The sequence below is a fragment of the Coptis chinensis genome, chromosome 9 (assembly GCF_015680905.1).
Source record: "Coptis chinensis isolate HL-2020 chromosome 9, ASM1568090v1, whole genome shotgun sequence".
Classification (NCBI taxonomy): Eukaryota; Viridiplantae; Streptophyta; class Magnoliopsida; order Ranunculales; family Ranunculaceae; genus Coptis; species Coptis chinensis.
In genome coordinates, this window is record NC_141464.1 from 32,714,304 (window position 1) to 32,730,573 (window position 16,270).

Sequence of the window (16,270 nt, forward strand, 5' to 3'; positions counted from 1 at the left end):
TAAACCCACATTCTCATTTTTTCCATTTTTTCCTTCTAAATCTTATCCATATCCAACATATCTTCCACAAACATCCATTTTCTCACGATCATTCACTTGGACACCCTTTTGTTCAAAGATGAAGAAGAAGGTGCATGCTCGGTTACGTTCTAGGTCTATAAGACTTCGCTTTCATTTCACTAAGTTTCGTCGTAGAAAGTTTTGGTGCTTAATTGTGTTTGGATGTGTTTTTTGTGATAATTATTTATGGCACGATCCACAACTATTTCGGTTGTTGATATATGGTAAACTGCAGGCTATTTATATATATTTATTAGATGAAGTCTCGAGTATCTGACTTTAAAAGACCCACATTTAAAACAAATTTTCTAAACTCTGTTCTATAAAATTTGTTTGGGGGTGGGGTGTTGGTATTTCAATCCTTGATTGCTCAACTTTCTATTTTTGTTGCTTATGCCGTTAAATTTTGATTCGGGTTGACATTATCTATGAATTTAGATTTCATTTGTTCACATAACTTATGTCATTCACACACTTTGAGGAACTTTCAACCTTTTTATATGTCAACCACAGTTAGAATTGAGTGTTTTATGGATCACTGGATTGGAAATTCTCTCCTGATCGTTTCATAGCTCATTCGCAAAAATTATAGGTAGATAACTGGAGCAATACATAAAGCCATGGATTGTTGAAGTTGATAACTATAGAAATAAGGTGGCTTCAGCTCCGGTATGGGTAAAGTTGATGGATGTACCAAAGGAGATGTAGACCTTTGATGGACTGTCCTACTTAGCGAGTTTGGTAGGAGGTACACCAATGTTTATGGATGATGCTACTGCAAAACGAAAATGGTTATCCTTTGCTCGGTTTTGCATTGAATTCCCTGTGAATCATGTTTATAAGGAAACAATAAAAGTGAAAGCTGGAAATCAAGAGGTGGTCATTCCTATAGAATACCCATAGAAGCCTGTGTCCTGTAATAAATGCAACAAATTTGGGCATACAAGTGAGAAGTGCACAGGCAGAACCACTAGGGTGTGGGCTAGAAAAACAACACAGTAGAATATTGAGGTTCAAAGTCCTGAAGATGGAAATGAGAGTAACACAGAAAGCCAAGAAGAATGAAAAATCAGGAGTACTCAAGAAGAAGAGGGGGAAGGTGTAGAAACACTTGCAGTAGTGGTTACTTATGCTAATGAGCAAGAGATAATTATCAGTACTGAAGGAAACCAAGTTGAAGGTAACTTACCAGCACTAGGTACTGAAGTGAGCACCACACAACTATTAACGTGGCCACAGTTGGGAGAAAATGAGGAAGTAGCGCAAAGGTATGTTAGTATGGCTTCCCCTAGAAAAGTAGAATACATGTACTCTGAAGCAAACTGAGGGGCTAAAGAGCACTTGCAAGTGGTTATGCAACTCCACTGCAACAAATCAGGCCGTCTCATCCAGATACTGAATTGTTCCAGGCTAAGAGAAATATTTTTGAGGAATTAGCTAACTTGGAAGATGATGACTTATCTGATGTAGAGCCAGAATTATTTGGAGACAAAGATTCCACTCCAACTCTTGCTAGAGTAACTATAGAAAGATCCTCAGTACAGACTAGATCCCAGAAGAAACAGAACACAGCCCACCAAACAAAATCCGGAAAGAAAAGTAGGGGAAGACCCAAAGGAAAAGAAAAAGAGGAAAAACCACTAAACATTCCAAATAATTAAAGTATGCCGCTGGAATGTAAGGGGATTGAATGGTAGTACTAAGGCAACACTGATAAATAAGTTTATTTCTGAGAATAAGATAAGTTGTAAGGGGTTACTGGAAACAAAGGTAAAGATGGAGAAATTTAGTATTATATCAGAGATGGTCTACCCATCATGGGCAATGGATTATTCAAGCAATGAGTATGGCATAATATGGTTTGCTTGGGGTAAGAGTTATTTGGATGTGCATAAGGAGGTGGAAGGAAGTTAATTCATCCATCGTAAGGTTACACTCTTGCAGTACGACCTCTCTTTTTATGTTACCATTGTATATGCTAGAAACCACATACATGAAAGACTAATCCTGTGGGAGGAATTGAAGATAATAAGTGCTAGTTTGCAAGGACCATGGTGTGTAATGGGAGATTTTAACAATGTGTTGTTCTCTCATGAAAGAATAGGTGATACGGCTGTGCATCCTAGGGAAACACTCTCTTTTGCAAATTGTTTGAATGTAGCTGGACTCTTTGATCACTCTGCTTCAGGATGTTTTTATACATGGAATAGTGGAGGGGATAATGTAAGAAAATAAAAAATAGACAGATGTCTAGTAAATGCTGCATGAGCTTCTATAATGTTGGCTACAAAGGTGGAATTCCTTACCCAAGGAATCTCAGATCACTGTCATCTGGTTATGACTTTTCTCTCTACATTCAGAAGTCATCCCCTTTTGTTTCTATAACTTTTGGATGCTTAACCAAGATTTTGAGGCTACACTGAAAGTTTGTTGGGACATAATAGATCATGGAGGCCCAACCTTTATGTTAACTAGAAAACTGAAGAGTTTGAAGGGATTTTTGAAAGGGTGGGCATGATCTTTTGTCATGATACTCAAAGGCTAGTTACAGATACAAGAGCTGAATTGGATTCAATTCAAGCAAGAATGCAACAAAACCCTCAAGATTGTTCTCTCAGTGCTCAAGAGTATCTCATTAGAATGAAGTTGTGTGATTTGCTCAAATTGGAGGAGGCTGACATTCTCCATAAAATAGATATTGATTGGATGACTTTTGGGGATAAATGCAGTAATTTCTTCTATAATTCTTTGAAGGAAAAAAAATAAAATAAGACAAATATGGGAGGCCATAGATATACAAGGAATATTTAGAGAAGGAAAGGAACCAGTAGTAGAAGTTTTCTAGAACTATTATATAGACTTGCTTGGGGTGCCTTCTAGTGTTTCATGTGAGACAGATTTCTTAGAGTCCCAAATTAGTGAAACAGAGATAAATGAGGCCTTATTTGGTATGGAGGACAATAAGTCACCGGGACCTGATAGGTTTAATGCTTGTTTCTTTAAGAAGTGTTCGGCTACTATTGGTGAGGACTTCATTAAAGCTATAAAGCATATATTCACACATAAGTAGTTGAATGGAGGTATCAACTCCACTATCTTCTGTCTTATTCCTAAAATGAAAAATGTTTTAAATGTTAGTGCTTTTAGACCCATTGCCTGCTATAATATCATATACAAATGTGTATCAAAAGTACTAACAAATAGGATGAAGACATGCATTCCATATTTGATCTCTAGCTCTCAATCTGCATTCATTCCTAGGAGATCTATTAAGGACAACCTTCTTCTTGCTCATTAACTTCTCAGAGGATACAAAAGGAAGAAAGGGAAGAAAAGATGTGCTATTAACCTTGACATCAGGAAAGCTTATGATTTAGTCTCATGGCAAGCACTTAAAGCTATTCCACAGAAATTCAAGTTCCCCCCAGTTTTCATTGAATTATTGTACATGTGTTATACATCTTTTTATGTCTCTGTGATGGTAAATGAGACAATGGAAGGTTACTTTCAAGGGAAACGAGGGCTTTGACAAGGTGATCCAGTTTCACCTTATCTGTTTGTGCTTGTTATGGAAGTTTTGAGTTCGCTACTTTAACAAGGGCTTCAGTCAAATATGATACAAGCTCACTCAAAATGTAAAAAGCTAGCCATCTCTCACCTCTGCTTCGCAAACGTTGTTCTTCTATTTTGCAAAGGAAACATGTAGTCTATCCTAGCAATCAAAGACATCTTAGCCTCCTTCTCTCAAGCAATGGGTCTTCACTTGAGCAATGATAAGACCACTATCTTAACAGGAAGCATGATTGAAGAGGAAGGCTTAGAATTAGCAACTAAAATGAACATCTCGATTGTCACTCCACCAGTCACCTACCTAGGCTTTCCCCTTACTGCATCAAGACTGGGTATAAGAGACTGCCTGCCTCTCATTGAAAAGATCACAAGTCGTATCTCAAACTGGAAGAATAAGGATTTGAATAGAGCAGGTGGAGTACATCTAGTGAAGTCTGTCCTGTCCCCTTTTCAAACATACTGGGCAAAGACATTTGTTTTGCCTAAAGCAGTTTTGGAAAAGGTGGGAAAGATATACAATAGATTTATCTGGGTAGGACCAAACATGGCCAAGAAGATGCACCACTTGAGTCACGCAACTCTAAGGATGGATAAATAACAAAGAGGCCTTGGGCTGATTGACCCAAAATTTTGGAATCAAGTAGCGTACTGTAGACTACTTTTTAAACTGGCATAGAGATGAGAGAACTTGTGGGTTAAATTGTCATGGGAGCATCACATCAAGCACAAACATTTTTGGATAATGAAGATACCTTAGGAGTGCTCCTGGTCTGGAGAGGGATCTTGAATCATCGTGAAGTGTCATGGAAGTATGTGATTTACATCATTGCAAATGGAAATGTGACAAGCTTCTGGCATGACCCCTGCTGCTCGGGTCCTCTCTTTCTAAATGAGCAAGCTAAAACCCTGCTAGCTGACGCGGTCACTCAGGATGCGAAAGTAGCTGAAGTGATCTTGAATGGCTGCTGGTTGAGGAGTATTACAGAGTTACCTGACAGTGAAGTAAATAAGTGGATCATGGGAACTGAAATGAATTCCTACTTAAATTCAGATCATGTCGTTTGGACTCCGGCAAGTGCTGGTGACTTCTCAATTTTCTCTGCTTATGCAACTCTCAAGAATGTGCGAAGTAGTGTCAAGTGGTACAAAATTGTGTGGGGAAAGCTCTCGGTCCCTAAACATTCTTTCACAATGTGGCAATTATTTTCAGGGGCCCTTCCTACACAAAATAGACTAAAGGCAAAGAATGTAATTAACCAATCTAGATGTTGTTTATGTGATTCTCATGAGGAGAGCTCAGCCCACTTATTTTTCGATTGTCCTTACTCGAAACTAGTGTGGCAAGGTCTCAAAAAAGCTATGAGTTTATCAGAACTGGTTCGAAGTTTGCATGCAGAGTGGTACCAGCTCATGCATATCTGTAGAGCAAATACAACAACATCTGAAGTAATAAGGGCTCTGATATGTGCGGCAGTACAAGATATTTGGAATGAGAGAAACTGGAGATTAAAGAAGCAACGGTACAGAACATCTGATGTAGTCCTTTTATGAGCACTTAATAGAATGAAGCTCTATTTGGGGAAGATGCTGAAAACAATGAAAGAGGATGCAGTTCTGAGAGCTCTATTGTTGAAATTGGGAATTGGAGCTAAGTTCAAACAAAAGGATGAGCAATGGGTTCAATGGCAGAAATTAGAAAAGGAAATTCCTACTCTTAATTCTGCTGGGTCTCTGCAAGGTGAGAAAGCAAGTTATGGAGGAGCATTGCAGGATTGTAATGGAGAGATTTTACTTGCATACACTGGAAGTTCGACTACACCATCAGTGTTATATTAGGAGCTATTGGGGGTTTAGAAAGGGCTTGAAGGTGTGAGAGAACTGAATGTACAGAGAGTTGAAGTCCAGTCAGATTCTCTGAGAGTGATCCATATTATGAATAAGAAAGAGGAACCACTGTGGTACTGTAGAAACTTGGTGGCAAAAATATGGGCTGTGAGAATGAAGTTTGATGAAGTAATTTTTAAACATATTTTCATAAAAAAGGAAATCAGGTGGCTGATTACCTATCAAAAGTAAATAGGTTCTTGTGTAATGTTATTTTGTACTTTATCCCCCCCATGGATAAAAAACTCAATGTATTGATCAAAGGGAATAAGGAAGGAAAAGTGTACTTACATTCTTGATTTAAATAAAAGGTTGGGGTATCCTTAACCCCTAGCTATTTCAAAAAAAATAAAAAAAAACTTCGGGTGTTTTTTTATTTATTTTACCAATGATATTAGATATATTTGGTATTGTTTGATTGCTACACTTGATTAGCTACTGGTAGAATAAAATACCATTAAATTAATAAAATGTGAGCATAAATGGAAATGCTTGACTGCTATCAATCAATATATTTCTCCGTATTCCATGATTAAATATAATGTTGCCTTATTTGAATTGACATACAAGATGATGCTAGTGAATTGAAGGGTGATAACATGTGATTGGAATACCTTGTTGAGGATTCGTTTTGATGTGATATTCATGCATACCTACTTATTTACCCACGTACATATTTGTGGGCAATGGAACATGGTATATCTTATTAGCTAGAAGATTCTATTATTATTTGTGTATGCACAAAAATGTGTACCTAGGTCTAAGCAATTGATTTTAGAGTCGCCACTAACTTTATTAAGAAAAAGTTGAGTAAAACCTATGTGAAGGACTAGTCCCTTAAACTAGATGATTATTGGGTTTAGGAGTCAAGGTACGATGTGGGAAGGTGTTAATAAAACTAGAAAAATAACCCTAATATGCAATGGTAAATGAAATAAAAGAGAAAATAAAGATGTCACATTGTTTGGAATGTTGCCTCATACTTGATTGTTGATTGATGATTGATTGATGATTTTGATTGATTGTTGATGAATGATGATGATGATCTTGATCTTAAATTGACAATCTTGAATTTTGGATTGAAACTGGTGATTTGGGAGAAAAAACAACTTTTGGTGAAAAAAGCTTCTACTCAAGATCGAAAGAAGAGAAAAATAGACTAAAGATGAAAAACACGAAGAACTTGATTAGAAAAACCTTGAAGCTGAAATTTTACCTTCAACTCAAGATTAAACTAAAGAAATTCTACCCTAAAATGATGAACTAGAAAAGAAACATGAAGAACACTCAAGAAAAGAAGACTACTAGGCTATTAGCTTTGAATAACTAGTTGAAGATGTCTTTTGTGGTGAATGAGACCCCTATTTATAGTTTTTTGGGATGGAGGAGTATTGATTAAGAAAAATCCAATGGCTTGATATCTTTTTGGATGCACCTCCTCAAATAAAACAAATCTGACCCTTGATTCAAGAGGTGGGATAAGTGGTGCAATATTGGCCCTTGATTTTTAGGTTTTGTAGATGGATTAGGTCAAAAAATCAAACCTTGAACGCCCTCAATATGCCCACAATCTAGGGTTTCCAAACATGGCTCCAAAATGACATATTCTCTAGAATATTCTTGATTTTAGGGATAAAATCAAATCAAACAATTAAGGAAGGTTATCTAGGGTTATCAAACATGAGCTGGATCTACAGCCCATGATCACATGTCCAAATCCAACCAAAAAGGCCCATTTTGACCATTTTTTCAATGCTGCAAATTCCCTTTGATCGGGTCAAAATTAGGCAAACTCTTCTTCACAAAAATTGTTCACTAATCCATTAGGAAGGACCATGAACTCTTAAAAATACCTTTGGGTTGAAATCTTACTCCAAAAATGTATTGCACTGAACAACGCGCACAACAGGTTGAAACGAGATAGGGCAAGATTAGGGTTTCTGAAATCCAAATGGAACCTAGGCAAGATTATACTCAATTTGAAGGATTTTTCGAGAGGAATTTAAATATGAAATAATCTCATCCAAAGAAAGAGTAGAAAATTCGAAATTTGGGCTCCAAATGTATCACAGGGGTATTTTAGTCATTTTAAGCTCGAAACTCAGAATGCAACGAAACTTCATCCATAGTTAGAATATGATAAGGTAAGTCTAAAGACACTAATAGAATATGAAAAGAAAGAATTTTGATGTAGAAATGAAGATTCTAGAATGCAAATCACCTTATATGATTAAATTTAATTCAAGGCAAAATCGTGAATGAATTATGTCCGGGGGTGCAAAAATGGGGTGTCTACAATTTGTGTAATTACATGTGTCACCCATACCTTTAGAACTCTCCACACCTCTTGTTTGAAATAAAAAGAAATGTTTGACTAATGAGGTCATGTAGAAAGGCGCCCTAGCGAGGAACTAAGGATTTTCGCCTTGTGGGTTGGTGGTATTATAGGTTGGTATTGCTTGAGTGTTCAAGAATGACCCGATAGTTTTGATTGCCTATAGGAGTCTTTATTTTATGCGCATTGAAAGCCCAGAGATGGATGTGACTCAAAAGTTACAAGTTTACAAGATGGAAATATGTTCGTGGAAGCGATATCCCTGCTTTCATATGTCTTGTAATGGTACTTGGTATGAGAGAGGCACACGGGTATGTGTGATTTGGAAAATGTGTGAAGTACAAATTATGGAGTAAGTACAAAAGGTTGGGTTTATAAAATTAATATGTTAAGTTAACATAAGAAATTGTATTAGTTGTGCGTGTGCGTGCCTGGACTTGTGTTTGAATGCATAAATTATCTAAATATTTATATTGGTAAATTTCTAACTCTCATTTCCTAAGGAGGGTAGGACTTACTAATATTTTGTGTAGGGCGTTGTCCTACCCTTACACGTAAACGGTTATTGGTAAGCTTTAATTAAATTAAACTACTAGTTATTAGAATGGAAATCTTGCTTGGGAAGAAACTACTTTTCGATTGAAAAAACGAAGCTACTTTTTTTTTTTCAAGTTGAAATTGTTAAGTTGGGTTATATTTAAAGTTATTCATTTGATATTAAATTTTGGATTACTTTATATTTTTAGTCTACTCATACCAACAAATTCCATTTTGCTTACCCATGTTTGCTTTGTTTTGCCAATGTGGGTGTGTTCTTGGGAACATAGGTGGAGAGCAGTGGAACCACGACGCTTGATTTGGATTCGTTTAATGGAGCAATTCTATAGTTTATTTATTTTTAGGTTTGATCCTATTTTTGGACGAATGTAATAAACGTAGTTTCATATTCTTTTTGACTTGAGGATTTGATGTTGAAGACTTGGTTATTTTATTAGTTTTGTTGATTATTCTTTCGATGGAAGATAGCCTTTTTAATAAAGTGATGGTGAATTTATTTGGGATTATTTCTTAAGTTGTTTCTATGGTGCGTGGATGTTAGGTGTTTTCTATCCACCTCCGTCATAGCCTAGGTTTTTAGATGATTGAACAGAGTGATGTTTTAGATATTTATATTTCAAATATTCATAAAAAAAAATAAAAAAATGGGTTGTGACATTTTGGTATCGGGGCTTCGGTTAGCTTAGATTTGGGAAGTCTACGCGATCCTCGGATGTGGAATATAGGTAATAGTGTTGAGTGTTTTGGAAAAATATGTGAATATTAATGGGAGTTTTGTTTGAACTGTAGATCATGGTTGGAACACCAAATAGCAATGGTATTGGACCTACAGTGAATGCTTCGGTACAGATGACAAATGGACAGTTAGCTCAATTACTGCAGGTTATGCAGAATAACCAGCCAGTTCAGTGTGATCCTTTTGCTAAGCACAATAAGGAGTTTGGTACTCTTGGTGGGCAACAATTTACTGGTGTTGGGAACGCGATAGCAGCGGAGGCTTGGATCCAAAGTTGTGAAAATGTTTTTGAGCGTATGCAGCTTACTGAGGTACAGAAACAGGAGTTGGCTGCTCACCAACTTGATGACGCTGGTTGACAGGGTAGAATTAGTGGTGTTGAGGGTGTTGTTCATCTTGAATCCTTTTGGTGGGAGGAATGGTTGTGTAAGGGGGATTTCCCGTCATTGATTAGATGACACGTGGAATGGAAATGACCTAGGACTATGGATACCTGAAATAAGACGAGAACTATCGGATTAGTTTTAGGAATAAGTTATCTCGTGTTTATCACGAGTATGTTGTAAGCATGTTCTAGTCATGTGATGACCCGCCTCTAATATACCAGTTCTCTAAGTCGTTAGGAACTAATAAAGACAATTCTAGAACAGAAGGAAACTGAAGAGGGCGATCTTTGATGAAAATGAAGGAATCAGAATGACATATCTTTAAGAGTTACCTTTTAGATCTAATATTCCCATATACGATGGGATATTATGACCAACAAGGAAACCTACCTGTAATAAGATATGGTTCAGATTCAGACTTCCATAAGGAGAGAATTCCTAATAGGAAGGCAGACTCCAAAGATGGAAGGGAACTCATAAGCGGTGAGGTTAACCCTAACCCTAAGACTCTCAAGGCTATTTAATATAATGAAAATTAAGCTTTTACTTTACCTTAGATAATTATACTAGGAAGAACTAAACTATACTTTCATTCTTTTGATCAAAGTTCTACTCTCAATTATCATGTAATAAAACTAGAGTAAGAATTCGTTCCACCCCTAATTGCTTAGATAATACTAATTCCACTAATGATTAACAATCAAACATCATGAGAGTAATGATTCTAAATATAACTAATATGGTGAAAACTAATATTGAATATATTTTAAATTAAACTAGGGCAATTAAATATTAAGATGTGAATATGAAGAAGGAATTAGGGAGATTTGAAATCCACCTTGATTAATTCTTAATATGCTAGTATAGAGTTTGTTGCAACCCTAATCTTTATGTTTTCACACAAGGTTCAACATAAATATTAGGTCTTTTTATCCATAATTATTCATGGTATATATAGTTAACTAATAACTAGTATGAGAGGAAGTTGAAACCCATTGTCATGGTGAATGAACTACCCTCTAGTCTAGGTTTATTTTACTTATTGCAAAATAAAAAACCCTAGACTTGAAGCTCTTAAATACAACTATTCTATTCAAGTCTTCATCAAAGCTTCAATCAAACCCCTCTAATGGAGGTTTATCTATGGTTCATTAGACTATCATGGAATAAATAATAAGAAGAATAAGACATAATTAAAGGAATATAAATAACTTGAATTGTATTAATGGTGGCTAGGCTAATAAAACATAAACTAGGTTAAACTAAAGAGAAGAGGTAGGAGTTAGTTAGAGTTTTTCTTTAGTCCATTTTATATAGGAAAGGGTTAGGTTTACAATTTCGTGCATGGGCTTTGGAGCTATGTTTTGGGCCACTAAATCAAGCCCAAAACCTAATTACTTAAGTCCAAAAAGGGTTTCTCTAATGGAAATTGCTGCAACAACTTTTTCGTCCACTTTTACTCCTTTGATTGGATCAAGGTCTAGACCGTTAGAAAGCTTTTTCTAAGTCGGTCGTTTTGACATATAATAGGCCCAATTCCGAGGTTTGAGTCCAAAGATACAACCTGTAGAAGTTTTGTTAACTTTTATACTCTATTTCTGCACGCGTTAACTTTGACTTTTCAGCTTTGACTGGGCTTTAAAAATGCTTTTTCTCCTTGAAACTTGGGCTTTAACCATAAAACTTCTTAGCAACCAACCTTTGCTCCTTTCTCTTGCAAAATTGACATATTTCTTCACATAGCTAACTCCAAGACCTGAAATACACAAAAGTACGTAAACATTACTAACTTTTATTTATTATAAACATAATTGGTCTAAATGTAATATTATTAAGGGGTTAAAACTATAGTTTTGGGCTCATATCAAACCAACCCCAAATAGCATTTTTCTTGTTCTCAAGCAAAGATGAGAAATTAAAAAAAGTGACCAAAATTAAAGTTCTAACTAATCTCGTTTCGCTGAGTGCGATTGCATTGACCATATATAATAAGGCCTTAAACCACTAGGATTTCCCTAGTGGACGAGTTATAGCCTCGTGAGAGTTTTACAGAGAAGATACTCACAAACTTCATTTATACTACATCGACTAAGAAATAAAATTAATATTTTCATATTTATTCTTAGATATCTATACATCTAGCTAGCAATGAATAAAGAATAATCAATTCGAAACCTAAGCTAATACGTGCATAATAATCAATCATCTATGGATAAACATATATATATAATGAAGTATGCTATGAAATGCAATAACAGATCCATTTCTGAAATTTTGGAATAACGTCCTTAAGTAGGTCTTCACAAATATGTCAAGACAAAAATACTCTAATTTTTCTACTTAAGTTTCGCTCACTCTAGTGTGCAGTGAGCACACTTTTCCTTACAATCTCATTGACGTACAAGGGAGCCAAGGTCGATCAAACACATCTGCCACTTACTATCACACCAACCTATTCCTTATTGAGCTAGAGGTCTTTATTAGGTGTTGCAGGGATTAGGTGATGGTTTAAGAAGGAAGGAAATGGATATTCAATAGGACAAGTCTAAGATGATAGGATTTTCAAAATATGTAACTAGAGAAAACCTTGTTCTTACTTTGCTTCTACACTTTGTTTCCATCCTTAGCCATTTTTTATTTTTCTTTTGGCTTTTGACTCCTTTGATTCTATGTTTGGAGTTCTAGCTTTTTTTATTATTATTTTTTTCATTTCTTTGGATGGAAACTTTCTTTTCTTTTCTTATTTAAAGCAACTAACAAATTCTTGGTTTTCCACAGGTCTTTCTCTTTTCTTTTCTCTATTTCATCCTACTTCTCAGACTCATTAAAAAATGGGTAGGCTGATTTTATTTTTATTTATTTTTATAAAAGGGTAAAGGATTTGTGGTTTATGAAAATGCTAAAGAAAGGCTCAGAGGGGCGACTAGCAGAAAATAATTTCATATAGGTTTGAATTTATGGCTATATCTTTAGAGAAACCTCCCTGGTACTGTAGAGATGTAGTGGCAGCTATCGAGAGGAAAAAAGATAGGTTTAGCTATATTACTCTTTCACATGTCTTTAGAGAAGTGAATATAGTACCTGACTATCTTGCAGGACTTGTACATAATCATGAGTTGTCTACGGTTCATTTTGCTAGTCCTTTAGATTATGAATTACAAACCATTGTAAAAGATGATGCAAATGGAAAATTTTATGTAAGGAAACATTGAGTTTAGTATAGGTGGGGGTCTGCCTAACCCTAGCTTATTTGTTTAAAAAAAAAATTATGGCTATATCGATCCAAAAAGGGCCTAAATTCTTGCTTAGGATATGGTATAGTGATCAAGCAAGTGGACGTGTGATTTCTCTATTCAAAATTTACTTTTCCCTTGTGTCATTACTCAGATATTTCACTCATATAAGGTTTTTAGGCTATATTTTCACAGGATTTGTAAAATAAGTATTCTAGCCTAGATTTCAGAAACTTACTACCAATACAAACATAGATGCTCATGCAATATATTTATGGAAAGATGCAATGACTATTACCTGCATATTAACCTAAGTTTCTAAAAACTATTCTAATTTAAGAGCTAAAGTGAAACTTCTAGACTACTATCATCACAGAAAAAGAAATAATACCAATATTCCTAAGTTCATAGTATAAATACTTTTTATTTATATTTATATATTTTTTTTAATTTTTTACTAGAAAGCAAAGTGCATATTATACATATATATCCTAATAGGTTCCTTAAATTACGCGTGTTTCTATGCCACCCCCAAACAAAAACATACTTTGTCCTCAAAGTATAGAAATAAGAAGGATAGATAATACCATGGAAACGCGTGAAATTTTAGAACATCTGCAAAACAAATTTAGAACATACTAATATAGGTAAAGAAAAACATAAGCAACTCCAATATGAGTTCCACCCATTATGGGAATAACAAGAATTAAATTGCTTGGGACATAAGCAGACACTAATAGAAAGTAAAACTTACCTTATATCCAGAACTAAGCGTTGTCCTCCCCTCCTATAAAGAAATAAGGTTTCTTTGCGTCCTGCCAAGCCATGATAATCTGCCAGGCTTCACTCCATTTATCATCTACCTTTGCTAACCTGTTAAGTGCCACTTGGTCTGATGGGGTGTAAGGGGCAACCCAATGAGGTTGTAAATGCCACCACCACCAAATCATAGCACGAAAAGAGCGTATAATGCAATTGGTGAGTCGCATAATGTCAACCCCAACCCAATCCGTGAAATGGGTACATAACTCAAGAAAAAAACATAGCATTATTCGGCAAACCAAGACAAGCATAAGAAGGTACTTATGCTTCAAACTATGCGCTCGTGCTAAACTAGATACTAAGGTCTGACGGAGATCATATAGCATACGTCCCTCAGTTAGAGCAAGGAAGATGTCACAAGTGGCATTATCTTGTCATTCCCCTAAAATATTCAACATAATATAGAACATAATAGTGCCTATGTTAAGGGACATGCTAGCAAGGGCTACGTTATATTGCCCTTGGTCCTCTACACAAAAAATCCCTGCCCCCAGAGGTCTCACAGAAATTCTCATAATTGTAGATGTACACATTATTAGAAATATAGCCCCATGAGTCTTGGGCAGCAGGCATAGAAAGTCCAATAGCATAGGCTAACAAAAACGTGCTTAAATCTATTATTTTATCATCAAGGGTGACAGAGAACACTTGTTCCCCATCTGGATGATAAAAGAACCTACAATTATCATAGAAATTAGCAGTAAGTGCAGGAGAATAAGATTCATCAACACTTACCATTAGAGGCTGCCATCTTAACTGCGCAATCATGTTGCAGAACCAGCACCCATAGGTGTCACTCTCGAGCAATTCTTCAAAGGACTGCTCCGATATGATTTGATGAGATTTCATAGCAAACAAACACACTACTGAACTCCTGGAATTTACTGCAGAAAAACAAAAAAAATAGTACTAGATGTATGTTGAAGTAAAGGGCGCAGGCGCGCTCAGAATGGCCTATGTCAAAGGGCGGGGCTTTCTTCTGACAAAAGAAAATTTTGCGATACTGGAATTACAGTGTAGGTGTGCTCTATGTTAATGCAATATAAGGGCATGCGCACTCTGAGCAAGACTTGTGATATGAATTTGAGAGGTGCAGAGTGAAGTACATGACGTGCCATGTATTTATAGAGCAATAGTTTCTTAAACAAAGGTTCCCAATGTTCCCAAATTGATAAGGAAATAGATGAAATAAGAAAAAGGCTTCAAAAACCAAAATAGAAACAGCCGAGAGCAAACTCCAGCACCAAATCTATATAGTTTTAAACATGGAATCAAAATAGCAATCTCAATGCTTCTAACCCTTGAGGTTGCACCAAACAACAACAGCTAATTCTACCTACACTATATTAACAGGATGCTCATATAAACTATATTCCTTAAACATTGCAATATTAATTCCAAAAACATGTGGATATGGTAAAATACAGTGCTAAACAAATAATGTCACCCCCACAAAAGTCGGAAGGGTGGGATTCATGAAAAATAGATAGCATGCGTAGACAAAAATTAAACCAACTTGAAATTTAAATAAAAACCAACTTACATAATCCAATACTTAACTAAAAACTGGGAATACTAATTCTACTTAAATAGGGAAATTTTCTTAAAAAAAATACTACAAATGAGATAGCCACGAGAGGAGGAAGGGCCAGAGCAATCTGTCATACGTCGACGACGTTCACGCCTTCCGAAATCAGCAGAGGAAGAACCATCATGAGGTGGTAGGCATCGTAGAACTTCATCTTGAGATGTGCACTATTGTTCCCATAAAATATCCATGGCTTCCCAACGCTCATTACGAGTATGAGCGAGAGTCTCCATGTTAGCCTAGAGATCCTCATGACTATCACCAAGCAACTCAGTATTAGACTGAAGCTTATCTTGGTTATGGAGAATGGTACCTTGCCTAGTCTGGATAGCCTCACAGAGGTCACTAAGAGAACGTTGGCCTATACGAATTGTCTCATACTGGTTATGGAGAGTTCGCAGGCCACGATAAATTAATGAGAAATGAGTTATATCCGTAGTAGCCTTTCCAGATCTCCTGCATCAAAACAGGCATCTTCCTCCTCCGATTCTATCTCAGTAGCCAAAATTTTAGGCATATTCAACTCCTTCTGAATATACTCTTGATAAATACGTGCATCCTCATACAACTTCAATTTTACCTTACTAGAATCCGGAACACATCTATAAAAAAACATAATCTTCATGATCAATGCAGGGAAAGCTGCGGTTAATTGACCAACTACTATAATCTTATTTAATAAAAATTTGAGGATGCAAAACCTATACCTTATGTTCTGAAGGGTCCAGAGTGATAGGGTTATATACTAAAAGCATTACTTTTGTATTAACTCTAATTCTTTATATTTTGAATGAGAATCATATGGGAAAATGTTATGCATATTATATATGTTATTAGTTATATGCATGTGTCTAATACTTTATGTTGTAGATGATATGGTGTGTGTTGACACACAGAAAATCATACCATCAGTACCTTAAAAAGTATAAGTAAACGTTCACAACTTAAATGGATTTGGACAAACCATTGGTATGGTTGTAGTAAAATCTGGTATTAGTCTATCTTGACTATAGGATTACACTAGTACACTTTGTGTGTATTGAACAAGACCAAGTGAGGTTGTTTCTCTTTATACTGACTATATAAGAGAACAAACAC

At 35.8% G+C, this 16,270-nt stretch overlaps 1 protein-coding gene across 1 annotated transcript; it reads left to right on the plus strand.

The window, feature by feature from the left end:
• Positions 1-4,335: 4,335 nt before the first annotated feature.
• Positions 4,336-5,181, plus strand: LOC147475609 (uncharacterized). The gene has a single exon (XM_086585461.1). It carries the CDS (start codon positions 4,336-4,338, stop codon positions 5,179-5,181), a length of 846 nt encoding a protein of 281 aa, XP_086441587.1.
• Positions 5,182-16,270: the final 11,089 nt, after the last annotated feature.

What these genes read in the sequence shown, in the direction of transcription:
- LOC147475609 (XM_086585461.1), top strand. Translation starts at nt 4,336, where the DNA reads ATGGGAGCATCACATCAAGCACAAACATTTTTGGATAATGAAGATACC.